This window comes from Oxyura jamaicensis, chromosome 10 (genome assembly GCF_011077185.1).
Source record: "Oxyura jamaicensis isolate SHBP4307 breed ruddy duck chromosome 10, BPBGC_Ojam_1.0, whole genome shotgun sequence".
NCBI lineage: Eukaryota > Metazoa > Chordata > Aves > Anseriformes > Anatidae > Oxyura > Oxyura jamaicensis.
The window spans coordinates 19,125,206-19,139,429 of NC_048902.1; the positions used below are offsets into that span (position 1 = coordinate 19,125,206).

The 14,224-nt window shown below is 52.9% G+C and overlaps 1 protein-coding gene across 3 annotated transcripts in view; it reads right to left on the bottom strand.

Moving 5' to 3' along the window:
- IGDCC4 (immunoglobulin superfamily DCC subclass member 4) overlaps positions 1 to 12,571 on the bottom strand; it is an 88,367-nt gene extending 75,796 nt beyond the window's left edge. For 2 of the 3 annotated variants that reach the window (XR_004753591.1, XM_035335982.1), the window contains exon 1: positions 12,153 to 12,571. Coding sequence is in view for 2 of the 3 variants with exons in the window: in XM_035335982.1 (XP_035191873.1) it covers positions 12,153 to 12,249 (97 nt within the window). In the remaining variant the exon portion in view is untranslated. The remainder of the gene's footprint in view (positions 1 to 12,152) is intronic. The other variant, XM_035335983.1, reaches the window with a different exon arrangement.
- Positions 12,572 to 14,224: the final 1,653 nt, after the last annotated feature.

Below are 14,224 nucleotides of genomic sequence, written 5' to 3' on the forward strand. Positions count from 1 at the left end.
TCACAGCCCTCCAGCAGCCGTGACGAAGCCGTGCCCGGCCCAGTTGTTACTTCCACAGATGGCCCCAGGCCCCGCCACCGGAGTTTGTGAGCCCTGGACGTGCTCCATGCTGCCCCAAACGCACCTCTTTCTGCCTCTGCTTTCCCAGGGCTACAGGCTTGCTCCTCACCTCTCTGCTGTTAGGAGTTGAAGAGAAAAGAGGCAAAAATGCAGCTTGCCGAACCCCTCCATATCTGGAATCACGTGCAGGCGCCTAACGCTGCCTGAGGGAAGTCACACACACAGCCAGCAGGCCTGGATCTTCCCCAGGGGAACAATCGACGTTCAGCCAAACAGCAGCTCTCACATAACCTTAATCTGCTTTCACCATCCAGATGATGAAAGAACTCAACCTTGCAAGCTGGACTTTTCCACAGGCATTGCCCTGAAGAGGCATTTGTGCGGCCACAGATAGGGCCCGGACCGCAGCGGCTTCTCCCCCGTACCTCCTCACCCCATACAGCTCCTGCAGGGAATCCCACAGCATGTGTAGAGCCAGGCAGCAGGCACATAACTGAGCCAGAAGCCAGAAACACCCCTGCACAATCCCCTTCACGGGTTTTTTTTTCTCCCACACAGCTGGCCCGGCAGCTAGGTCTCCCTGACAGCACATAGATCTCGCTGCTACTCACAGCACAAATAAGATAATGAGGCCAGAAATCTTCAAAGCCCTGCCACTGCTGTTGGTAATGAGATGCTGTGGTTCTCCCGACAGTAAAACAGGCAGGAGGAGGGCAGGTAAAGCCCATTCAGGCTGAAGTCCACCCAGCCGCCTGGTCCAGCTTCAGCCACGAGGCCCTTCCTAGCGGCTGGGAAGCCCACTTATAAAAACAACCCTTAAAAAGAGGAGCATTCGTACAGGGAAACTAATGGCACGACATATCTGCCATAAAACACAAGCTACGAGCAGATGAACTGTGATGTTTTAATCAGTGACAGACCTTTTATCTTGTCGCGTTCTCCTCTGCGGAAAGGGAGCAGATCGCATCTCCGCTCTTACTTGAAAGCTGCCTGCCAAGAAAAAGGGCAAAGAAGCCTTCCGCAGGGTGACACTGCTCTGACACGCATCCCAAGACACGCTCACTCCGCAGGCTGAGCTGAAAGCTTTCACAGCAAACAAAATCCCCTGGGATGTATTTAGAATTATTTTGTGTATGTTTTTTGATGTGGGTTTTTTGTGGATTTTTAAGTGAGGCGAGTAGTCTCCCTTGTTTGTTCCCGTTGTCCTGACGGGCTGGGGTTCAGCACGGGGTGTCTCTGAGGGGCAGGGCGCTCAGTGCCACTCTACAACACAGACACAACACTCCTGCCAAGAATAGCTCTGGGTTCAGGCCGAGCAGGCGCCTGAGAACTGCATATTCAGCCCCTCTCTGCTCCTCCAGAAGCAGCCCCCCTGTTCCAGAGCCCCAGCAGCGATGCCTGTGTCCCGGCTGCCATCCCAGGACCACGAGATCCAGATCTCACGTGCTGCATAATTACAAAGTCGCCTGCCCCCAAGAAGCGAAGTCAGGCTCATCAAACTCCTGCCAACTCTCTTGCATTTCCCAGGTAATTGCACAAACCAGGAATTAATGAGAAATAATGAGCCAGCACACAGGGGAAGAAGACAATTCCGAACAGCAACAAAGCAAACTAATGGGAAAGGATGTTTTAATAGCTCGCTGCAGATGATTTCCAGCCTGTATCACCCCACGAGAAGCTTTCAGCTCCCCAGAAAGACACACGGAGCTTGGAGCACACGTTATCACTTCACCCACCAAGGAAGGTTATCAGTAAGGTTAGCTGACCAGCCACATGTGGATGACAGCAGACAAGAGAGGAGGCTTGAGGAGGATACATGAAAAATGGCAAAGGAAAACACGAAATGCCAAACCTTTCAGCCACAGGAATGCCCACAGCTGGACAATCCCACGATCTTACCAAGGCTTTGATCACGTCAGGACTTTACATCCTCCTGGCATAACTTCTCACCTAGTTCAGTTTTAATAGACGATATTCAGCTGTGATCTGGAAACTGAGTTATCACTGCAAACAGAGAGGGTCCATGCTAGAAGAAATAGAACGATACTGCCCATATCCACAGCTGCTGGGATGCACGTGGAGATGGGGGAGCCCAAGGAGCAGCACTGCTTCCTGAAGCTTGTTAGGACCCAGGCTCAGAAGGAGTGGCGATTTTCCTTCCCATTACAAATTTCAGCTTCTATCATAACAAGAGGAAAATAAATTTCACAGCTCCAGTTCCAAAACCCCTCACATCCACTTTGCTGTTTAACTCTCCAAAATCTACAGTGCATTTATCCACTGTCAGCACAAGTTTCTCTTCAGAGCACATAAATCTTCCCTTTTTCCAAAGCCGCAGCCAGTAGAGACCTGACAGTTTGAGGACAAAGCAGTAAAAGAACTGGGTCTGTTGCCAAACAGCAGAGGACACGCTTTCAGCTCTATGGCACCAGGGTAGCAGAACCCCCCTGGGGACGGTCACGCCGCCCTGGGGTCCTGCTGCCTCCTTGGCACCCAGCCTCCGAGGTGATGCTTCTCCCTCCTGGCCCTGCACCATAACACATCCAAAACCAAGACCTGGGCTTCTGCGGAGATTTTACCAAAAGGCCCAAATTGTCCAAATTCTTCCACGGTGAGGAAGCGTTTGCCTCCGTGCCCCAGACTGCTGGATAAGCACTATAGATGAAGGCTGCTCTGGACCACAGAACACAACCTCATTTGTTAGTAAAAACAGATTAATTTCCATTAATCTCGACTAATTACTGCTGTTCCTCTTTTAATGAGGTCCTGTGTGCCTCAGCACATAACACCAACAGAGGATAAATCCTCTTCTTTATAATCAGGCAACTTTGGGGCATTTTGAATAGCTCCTTCTCTATTATAAGGAGATAATGATGAGAATGGAGCCTCTTCCAAAGAGACAGTTCCATTTCAGGAAATGCTGTGTGATGTGTGTTCAGGTCAGTAACAGCACTGCAAAATCTCTTTGACTTTATCCAACTTTTACTACTGCTGAGCAGGGATTAATGTTAATTGCACCCACCCCATATTAGCCAAGGATTATTTGTTAGTCACCAGCCTATAATCACTTGCGTTTTCGAGCAGAGACCTCATGCACATCGCTCAGATAGCTAGCAGGATAATCCAAGTCACATTTTTAATGAAATCTACATAAAAACGCACATCCACATCCTTGTCTTCCCCTTTCCAAAATACCCAATTAGTTCAGCTTAGGAAACGCCATAAAAATTAATACTGTGAAATTTCCAGTCTAACAAGTTTCTGGTGAGAAAAAAAAATATATATGCCCTACGAGGGCAACGTTTTTTAAAATCCACAACCTTTAAAATACGCGAACAAGTCATCGGTCCTGAGGAGCTTTCATTTCCAGGCCTGCACATACCACGCACACATCGGGGGGTGCACGATGCACCCCCCAGGGCTGATCACCAGCCAGGCACAACCATGCCCGCACAGCTGCATTTCGTGCAGCCCTCACCTCCCCGTCCCTACGGGTCTCTCCATTCGAGGCTCGCACCTGCAGCACTGCCCCGCAGCCTCCGCACACCTCCTGATGTGCTCCCGCTCCATCCCTCGGAGGGGAATTGCAGTACCTCGTTTTACAAACAGCAAACTGATGCACGGAGGCTTGTCAAAGCCACACGTAAACGTGGCACGCAGCCGGGAACCAAATGTCTGCTTCCTAAAGCCAGGAGGGTCTTACTAGAGGTCTCCTGCTTCAGATGCTTCAGGCAGACAGCCGTGCAGAGGCAGCAGATGTTTGCATTGCGAAGTACCAACCGTGTTGTGCAGGCGACGTGGCAAAGGACAGAGACATCTTTATCACCAGGAGAGAGCAAAGCTCCACAAGCTCCACCTGTACTTGAAGTGCCAATGGAGAACAAGGCAGAGAGGTTATTTGGTGAAAGCTGCTGTAGGACCATTTTTCTAGGCCAGCATAACTGCAGTGACAGACCATGGGGTGAGATTCCAGCGTAGACGGCAGCATTTCTCTGCAAAAGCTGTGTGGCAGCTGCACGTGAGCCCCATCTCCTCCTCCAGCTCTTGCAAAACCCCAAAATCTGCCCCAGCAACAGCCCGGCTGCTCACCACGAAGGCTCTCCGGGAGCAGGAGGTTTCTTTACCTTTCCCTCTCCTTGGCTCTGCTCCAGTCACATCTGGAAGCCACGTCCAGCCCCAGCCAAACGGCAGCTCCGAGCTGAGCGGCGGGGAACAGGTGCCCCTCGGGTCTCGCAGGTCCAGAGCCAAAAAGCCGGGCTCGGAAGCAAAGCACCTAAAGCTGCTCTGCTGAGCAAGCAGCGAGCTGCTGCAAAAAGCAAGGCTTTTGCTTACATTGGTGTCAGCTACAGAAGGCTGAGATTAAGGAATGGAAAACAGGTGAGAGACTCAAGGCCCTGCACGTATTCGGCTTAGCAGGTTAGCAGGAAACCTGATCAGGGAGGCACACAGGGAGGCTTTTCATACCGCTACGTGCCTTCGTACCCACCGATGAACCACAGCCAGCAGCGCTCGGTCTGCATGCGAGTGCACGTTACCAGCTCACCGAGGGGCCGGGACAGGCAAGCACCCACCTCCAGAAACGCAGTTCAAGTCAGAAGCAGCTGTTTCTCTTACGGAAATGCTCTTGTTCAAGCACAATAAACATACTCGGTTCCCGCTGCCCACAACGCAGGAAAGCAGCCAAACCTCGCTAGCCGTAAGCCTACAAACCTCCCCAGCGCCTCGGCTGGTGTAAAACACAAAGAGGGCAGAGCAATGTGACAGCTGAGCCTGCTGCCCGCGTGCTGAAGTGTTACCGAAGCCTTTCACCCCACACTTAACTCCCTCGGCCGCCGAGCAGAGAGCCCTGGCAGCAGCCGCAGGCGCTAAGTAAATGGGAAGCTATTCTCTGCCAGCAGCTGGGAGAAACTTCCTTCTCTCCCCACTTCGCACGTAAAGAAAAACCCTACAATAGTACTTGAGGTAATGCTGCCAGCCAGATTTCCAGCGGCAGGCTCTTGAGGAAAGCCTCCAGACACGAGAGCTGCTTCTAAAGACCCTCTTCAGGCGGATGGCATCTGACTGGGGGAAACTTACGGCTCGTCTCCTCCAGGAAAGGTTCACTTCGTTTGCGGCGCAGAGAGGAGGAGTACGAGGGAAAGAAAGAAAAGTTGAATTTACTGTGACCTAGGAAAAACAGAGCTAAACAGTTTTGATCAATATTTTGATTTCTCTGACAAAAGCCGCAATCAGCACTGACACAAACAACTGGTTAGCAAGCTGGGGGGGCAGGAGGGGTAAATCAAGCCGGAGTTTCGAGACACTTATCTTTCCGTCACAACAATTGCCACCAATGACAGTAATTTACATGGCTAATAGGCAGTATTATGTTTACAAAATCATTCTTGGGAAGAAGGCACTAAACAGTTTTTGCCAGCCCAGCAAAGATGGTATTTGATCAGATGCTGGGTTTCTTTTCTCCCCTTTTATCTTCTATACGTATTTCGCCAGGCATCAACGCAGCGCCCTTGCGGGTGCACACAGACCATGGGAGCATCCCAACTCCTCCTGGGACGGGCTCAGTTCTAACAGCAGGAAGGGAAAAACCCAAGCCGGCAGGAAATAAGGCAGCCCCAGATCCTCCATCCCACCCCACAGCTCTTACCCCACAGCTGCCGATCAGATAACCCCCGGCCAGCCCCAGCATCTCCACCCAAGCCTTATCTCCTGCACAGGGACAGGTCCATCCCCACGCCCCAGGCTGAGCCCCGGAACATCAGCACCAACATCTGCTAGTCCCCTGCCCTCCCTGACCCCCTCACCAAGAGCTGCACGTCTCTCCCTTTCTCAAGGCTTTGCCCGGAGTCAAAAACAAGCGGGTGGGACTGGTCGGGCACGGAAAGGGGCTGCAAGGAGCCCGGTCCCTTTGGGTCACCCCGACAAAGGGAAGGGCTCTGCGTGGTGACCTTTTAAAGCAGCACTGGTATTTCCAGAAAGGTAAGAGCACATCACGTCATGGGACCTTTCCAGAAAGAAAACAGGGAGTTTTTCACTAAGCCATCTCTAAAAAGCAGAAAAATAAAAAAAGGGGACAAAGATTTCCAGTGGGACGTAAAAGCCTTCTCAGTTGCAACAATAACAGATCAGTAAATACCCAACGAGTTTTCTTTTAATACCAGACAATTCCACTTTTGTCTGCACAACACATGCACCTATTCCAGCACTCAGATCCAAGCCGCCAGCTGCGAGGCAGGGAGAGAACAGCCTCGCATTTAGAGCAAAACTTCAGGTAATTTTAAAGCCTGAAAGCCTGCAAGCATTGCTGATGCCAAAAAAAAAAAAAAAAAAAGAGAAATATTATCAAAGCTGTGCAAGCATAAACAGCCAAGTCTGGCCAAAACCCTCGGTGTATTCAGAGAGCGCAGCGCTGGAAATCCATTCCATTAAGTAATGACCTTTTTGGTCACACCGATTAACTCGATCATCTATCGACGGTCAATTTGGAAACTCTCAGGGCTGCACGTTTCCCAGTGCAGACGGGGAAACAAAGCAGGACCACGTCCTATCCCCCAGCCAGCTGCACAGGACCACATCCTACCCCCCAGCCTGGCACTGCCGTTGACACCCGAGGTCTGCTCCACCTCTGCTCCAAGTTCTGCCATCCCAGGGTGAATTTCCCAAATTCTTACACTGAACAAGGTGACAGAAGTCGCCCCAACTCCAAAGGGAAAGTGGTTGAGAGATCCAAGTAGGACAAGCGAGCAGGGAAATAAGTCAGAGTAAGAGAAAGCGACGCAGCAGGCTGCACGTAGGTGCGATACCTTCACGTGCTGGATTTTTAATTCTCCCATCAATTTGCTGAGAGCAACCTCTGGGGATGCTCACGTTTCATTAACACGCCTTTAATATTAACAACCTGTCCTCAAGAATTCCACACAAAGATCTTGAAAAAAAATTAAACATTAAAAAAGAAAAGAAAAAGAAAGCACAGAATAACCTACGTAGGTTATTCTGTGTTAACCTAAATAGTTAGTTAATAGCTTAGTTAAATTTAATAAGGCAGGACCAGGCAATTTAGTTTAAAATGCAGATACAGGTTTTTAAACAATGTCTGAACATTTGATATTAACGTTCCAGAGGGGTATTGTAATTGCTTATCGTAACAGCCACAGAGCATGTTTATTACCCGCTAACATAATAAACTGCATCATATTACTCTCGGCTGGACTTCTCAGATAAAGCAGACCTGTATCACAACGGCAGCATCCCACGGATTAAGAGCTGGACAGGATCTGGCTCAGAAACAGACCCCAAAAGGCCTGGGTGGCGCGAGCAGAGCTCAGGGGAACGCAGCAGCAAGGAGGAGCACCACGACCGACCCACCCGCGAGACAAGCGTCGTGACACCTGCAAACAAGAAAGCGTTGGGAACACTCAAACTAGGCTGATGACAAGTGTTTGGGTTCTCCTGGGGGATTTATCCTCTCAGCAGCTGCCACTCTCGCAGATATCTGCCTGGCTGAAAGTCAACACTGGCCGGCTCATCCCCCTCCCTGCAAAGGCTCTGTTTCTTTCAGACGTTGGAAAATTCGGTGGTGTTTCACAGATTATTTCGGCATGCCAGGGAAGGTTACACAGATGAATTCTGCCTTCCACAAAGACGGTGGGTTCAGTTTTTACAACTGGGAATTCCAGCAGCAAGACGCTGTTAAGTCAGAAAAGCAGAGCATGGAGGTCACTTACTCCAGGGATTTTAATAAAACTCCAGGGATTTTAATAAATACAAGTCTGCTACTTAGAGTGACAGCGGTCTCCATTCGGTCCGTGTGCCACGGGATCTTCTACTCTGGAAGCAAATGGGAAAACTGGAGCAAATGGGGAAACTGAGGCAGAGATGGCAAGCGACCAGCACAAGGGCAACAGGAGGAGCCCACGTCCCCGCGGCTCCAGTGCCTGGGAGATGTTCTCCAGTAAGAGAGGAAAGCAAAGCAGCCACCGAGCTCTGTGACGTGACTGCCAGCATAACAATAAAACAATAGCGTGTTTTAAAGCACAAAAGACTTTAAAAATTAAAATAAACAAGTGGATACAAGGACTTGAGATGTGACTTCCTGCAGCTTTGCATCTCGTGACTGAAATACCCCGTCCTGCCCCAGCAAGGTGCAAGCCCTGCTCAGCTCAGAGCTCATCCTGCAGCTGAGGCACTTCGAGTTCCTCCCCTAGCTGGGTTTTCCAGCTCCTCTCCTTCATCCCATGTGTCCCCTCTTCTCTGCTCGGTCACTTATTTTCAAAAACACTGTAGAAATGTAGGAGCTCTGAATTCTCCATATCCATACCAGCTATGACGGACCAGGAGGTCCAAAAATCCTTTGGGCAGACAGCGTGACCACACCGGCCTCTTCTTCCAGAGAAAACCAGGCTAACGCTACCGCAGACTGCGCCCAGTTCTGCTCCAGAAAGCAACGAAATTGCACCAGAGTTGATTTTGGCCCAACACGTACTTGGCAAATACTGATAACAAGGATTTACCATATCCCCTCTAATATCACAGCTGACTATACAGCAAACATTTGCTTCCTACAGATAACAAAACGACTACGATTGCTCCGGGTTTATAAAGGTTGGGGTTTCTTCGCCCAAGGCAAGCCCGTAGTTCTCAGAGGCTGAGCCCAAAACCCTCTACGTGTAACCCCAGCCTCAGTTTTTCCTCAGGTACCCGCACACCTCATGCAGAGACACAGCCAGGGACCAGCTTGGGATGGATTCCAACAACAAATTACAATCAGATTAAATATTAATTCCCATCTTAATTATATAACCATGACTAGGCTTAATGGTCAGGCAGCCATTTAAACAGGAGAGGAGCGTGTAAAGCCTGCAAGCAGCATCTCCTAGCCTGCAAATGCCCGACCTCCCCAGATTCATCCCCAGGAGATTAGCCAGCCTTTGGGAAAGCAGCTCCAGAGAGGAAGAGTTTGAACAGCCCAGCAGGTGATGCAGCACCAGGAGTCAGCTGGAATCCCTGAGCCAACCCGGGACACCGCAGCATCCTGCCCCGGGACACACACGCTGCGATGGAGAAGGTCCCATAGGTGCTGAACACTCACGGATGGATTTTATCCCCACAGCACCTTTGACGGAGAGAAGCATCGCTATTTTTGTCTAAAGATGAACCCTGGGGAGCATACAAAGCAACTGGCCTGGGATGACAGCAGGAGCTCAAGCAAGGTGTCCCCTGTGCCACTGCAACACCCGAGCCCCCGGTGCAGCTCCCAGGCGCAGGTGGCTCTGGTGCCCCCCGAGCACTGAGCCAAACGGGGCTGCGAGCACACGCAGGGAGAGTCGCCTCCCTCCTTCCCCGGGGAAAGGCAGATTGCCAAACTTTTGCTTTTTACATTATGACTTGCTCCCCTTTGAAGTGGTTTGCGTACCATCAGCGATACGCCCACCCCGCACGGGGCCCCCCGCGGCAGGATCAAACTTTGTACAGCTGTCAGTAGCCAGCCTGCTGCAGAAAGTGGGAGAAACGTCAGAAAATTCGCTGGTTCTGCTTCACTTTAGACTTCGAGGCAGCGAAAGGAAAGGGCATTAAGAAAGAAAAGAAAAAGCTGTAGGGAAAACAAGAACGGGACCAAGCCTGAGTGGTTTCTCTTTCAGCCTCAATGCCAGCAGAAATGCTGCCTGCTTCGGAGCAGCCTCTGCAGTCAGGGTGTGAGCACCGGCTGTCACGATGGCCACGGCAAAACAGCAGCAACCTCCTGCAGGAGAAGCCTGCCCCAGGAAGGCGACACGGGCAAAGCCTCACCGACGTGCTGTGCACCGCTGTTTGTCACTGTCAGTGCTCTGTGGGGGCGGAAGGGATTTGGGATTCCATCTCAAAGAAATGGAAAAACTGGGGACTAAACACCAACCCTTCCTTGCACGGCTCATTCTGCCTCCTTGCAACCAGAGAGGTGTCTGCATGCAGGTTAGCTCCCGCGAAGAGAGATCCCAAGTAACAGCAATGCTGAGAGATGGGGCCGGGAAGGAGGCGATGGGAAGGACAGAGCGAACCAGAGCTACAAGTTAGGTGATGTCAAAAATCTGTTCCGCAGCAGCAACGGGGCTCCACCACAAACGCAAATGCCACAGCCCCAGATGGATTTCGGCTGATCACTCGGATGGAAAGCTCAGCCCACTTCCCACTGACACATCCCCCCGTAGAAAGCTCCGAGGAAAGCAACCACCACAACCCCCTTGCCAGAGTTAACTGAAGAGCTTGGTGGTGCATTTTGTTTTTTTTTTCTTAAACCCTTTCCTGCTACTGCAGGGAAAGCAGTCTCAGGGCAGGACAGGCAGAAGGCTTTCAAAGCGCTGGCTCGCACCCCCAGCTGGCACAGCTGCCGTCACGTCCACCGAGGGGGGAAGGCTTCCAGCCTGCTTCTCTCCAAAGCGTTTCATACCCAGCAAAAGCTTGAACTTTGGATCAAAACACGTGGGCTTCGGGATCAGATGCACACTTTCCCAAAACCATTTCAACCCTCTGCCAAATTAATCTCGGACTGAAACAAGCCCAGGTTTTTCTTTTCACAATCAAACCCACCTGTTGGAAAGCACACCCGCGTGCACCGCGCCGCACGTCCACAGGCTGCGTGGACGGGCACACGCCACCTCCCTGCACGGTTCGCGGCCCACGGGTAGAAAACAAACAGGAACAATTTCCACCAGCTGCCTAATCGCCTGTAAAAAAAGCAGGGGAGCCACGACTGCGGGTTCTCACAAAGCTCGTGAAGTTTTCTTGCTGAAGTGGGTTTGAAAAACAACATTCTCTCTCCCCTTTTTGCTTTTAAATCATTGTACTCCACCAGCAGCCTCAGGATCCACGCTGCGGTTTGCTGGAAGGGGCAGGAGGCACGGCTCCCACCCGCTGATCCGCAGCTAGGGTCACAGCCTGCCATCCATCCAGCAAAACCCACACGTCCCGATGACAACAGGGCATTTCCAAGGACCGTTATTCACTCCTGGGCACAGCCACCAGCACACTGCACCTTCAGCAAATGCTGACCCAAACCTTGCAGGAGCCTCCCAAGGGCTTAGACAATGCTCCAAAAAAACAAAACAAAACAAAACAGCAACCTTGCACCGCGCTGCATTCCTCCCCAAAAGGCTATTTTGGAAGCCATAAAGACTAAAACATCCTTTATGCTATAATTACATTCTGCTGAACCTGAACGCATTTTAAAAAGGCACAAAAAGACCCAATGCAGCAGGGATGACCCCTCCACCACAACCTCCGCTTTCAGAGCTCGTTTTAAACCAGGGGACGTGCAGGGCTTGCGTTTTTTTGGCATGGCTCTGCCGACCTGCACCTTCCCTGCCCCTCATGGGGATGCGGACAAAAGCCGACGGGTGCCCACGTTCACACGGGGCAAACACCACGTACCCGAAGGTCCAAGACTCAGACAAACCTCGAACTTCGACGGAGAGCACGGAAAGCTGGCCGGCGTGATGCACAGCACCCCTGTGTGTGCCCACGCACAGAGCCCTTTATGCAACCGTTACGAAACGGGGAGAGCAGCGGGTTCCTTGGTGGATGGACCAAGAGGGTTCAGGCACCAGGACCGGGGTGATGCTCCCCATTTTTGGGTACCTGGGCCCGCTGTGAGCTTGGCCAGCGCTTCGTCCTGGCTCAGCACCCCTCCGGATGGATGCTGAGGGCTGGTGGCTCAGGGGGCCGGGAGCTGCTGCCGTGGCTCCGAGGGGGGTCTCCCCACGGGGCTCACCCCAAGAAGTGACCCCAAAGGAGGCGCCCCACGGCCACGTGCCGAGCGCGGCCGCTGCTCCAGGGGATGGGAAGGGGCTGGAAAAAAAGGGGGAAAAAGGGGACGGGGGGGAACGGGCTGTGAAAACTGGGGACAGAGAGGGGGAGAGGGTCTGAAAATGGCCACTGAAACAGAGGGAGAGGGACTACGAAAGGGATAAAAACCCCATAACCGCGGCGCGCATCCCCGCGCTGCCCGCGGGGGCGAGGGCAGGTGGCGCCGCGACCCCACCACGCGTGTCCGCCGCCTCCCGTGGGCGCGGGGGCACGGACCCCGCTCTCCCTCCCTCCCTCCCTCCCTCCCCGTCACCCACCTTGCACGGCCAGGACGGCGAAGCAGAGACAAAGCAGGTCCTCCAGCGCCATGTAAGCCCCGCCGGGCGCCGGGAGCAGGGGCCGCCGCGGCCGCATCTACGAGGGGAGCGCGCCGTCCCGCCGCCCCACCGCCATCTTGTGCGAGCGCCCCAGCCCCGCGCTGCCCGCCAGGCCCCGCAGCCGGCCACGGGGAGGAGGGGGGGGGGGGGGGGAAGGCAGGGAGGCGGCCGTGGCCTGTCGCTGCTCCGCCTTTGGTAGCGGGGCTGGCCGCTCAACCGAGCCCGGGGGTCGCCTCCTCCTTGTCTTCTTTTTCTTCTTCTTCCTCCTCCTCCTTCTTCTTCTCCTCCTCCTCCTCCCGCCCTCGGGTCCAACAGGTTGCTGCCAGCCCGCGGGCGGCCCCGCTGCCTGAGGGGGAGCGCGGTGCCGGCAGGTGGGGAAGTGGGGATGTGGTGAGCGTTTGGTGTGGTTTTATTTATTTTTTAATTTATTTTTTTTTCCCCCCTTCCCTGTGTTTATTTATTTACGGGCGCAGGTGAGCGCGGAGGGCACCGCCCCGCCGCATGAGGAGGAAGCAAGCTGTCCTCCTCATCACGGCTCTGTCCGTCCATCCGTATGTCCATCTATCCATCCATCCGTCCATCCATCCATCTGCCCGTCCTGCCTTCGTGGTGTCGGCACCTCGACGAGCACTTGACGGCTCGCACGGATAACAGGGAGCAGCCACGCACAGGCTGGGGTCCGTGGGGTAAGGGCTTGGAGCCCATGGTGGGCTTCAGGCTGTGAAAGAGTAACCTGTGCCTTCAGCTGCCTTTAACAGAATAAAGCCACCAAAACGCAGCCTGCCTGCACCCCGCAGGAGTGGGGAGCCATCCACCAGCCAAGCTGAGCAGTGAAAACACAGCAGAGAGTGCTGAGAGATGGAGACCGAGGCCGCTGCCTCCCCGGCTTGGCTGAATCCCAAACACAGCTCCGTGCTGCACGTGTGCACCTACAGGTGCAGGTTTAGTCCTGAGGGTAAATGACACCCAGTCCTGCTTTCCACAGCGCAGCTGGCACAAAGCAAAAGGTGGCCACGTGGAGCAGGCAGGGGACGGTCTGCACTGGCCTCCGAAAGGAGAAGAGGCTGCCCGGCTCACTGGGATGCTTTATCGCTGCAGGGTGGAATGCAGAGAGGGCTCCAGCTATGCAGAATACGAAAAAGGAAACCTCTTTAATGCAGACCCTCCTATTTATTAGCTTGTTTAATGAACTATAAAAATTTTAAATGAAACCAGAAAGGCTGCGTGGTGCGAAGCGGGTTTCCCATGTGTACGAGTTGTGCAACTTCCAAGCCCGCGCTTGGCACTGTCGGCGCAGACGAGTCCTGGAGCCAGCAGCTCCTGCCCTGAGCAGGGGCGTGCAGAGGCTGTGCCCAGCACCAGGACCTTGCTGGGGAGGCAGCTGCAAGACAGCCACAACAAACCCACCAGCTCTGCTCCTGCACCATCAACAGCATCAGCTTGATGCCAAGTTGCCCACTTTTTGGTGCCGTTTCAGAGCGACAAAGCACATAGCAGCCTGGTTTTAATGTGCATGGACCTGGTTTTGACAGAAAGGAGACTTCTAATCAACCCAGCTCCCTCCTGCATTACCCCCATGCAGAGCTGAAGATTAGCAACCCCTGCAAGCTCTCCTTTCTGAATCTTTCCTATCTGCTTTATGGGTGAGGCGGCTTTAAAGGTGCTGTCAAATTGCTTTAACAAGGCTAGAGGAATGCCTCCTCATTATGCTTGCTCTTGGTTTGCTTGCAGACACACCCCTGCTCTTTTCCTCAGATACTGGACGTTTCTCCCTGCCTTTAAGCAAGGAAACTTTTACTTAAATACCTGGCAAGTCCAGCGTAACGTAAATAATGACAATTGCTACCAGTCTGCAGAATGCTGTGCTCTCTGGCTAACGGCACCTGGCTGTGTTAAGCCATTGACCGAGCTCCTTGTGAGCTGGTTAGGCTGGAAGCAGGGACGGACCTGGGCATCAAAAGACATGAGGGCAATTCTTGTCTTTGCTTCCTGCGTGACTTTACAGCGTTATT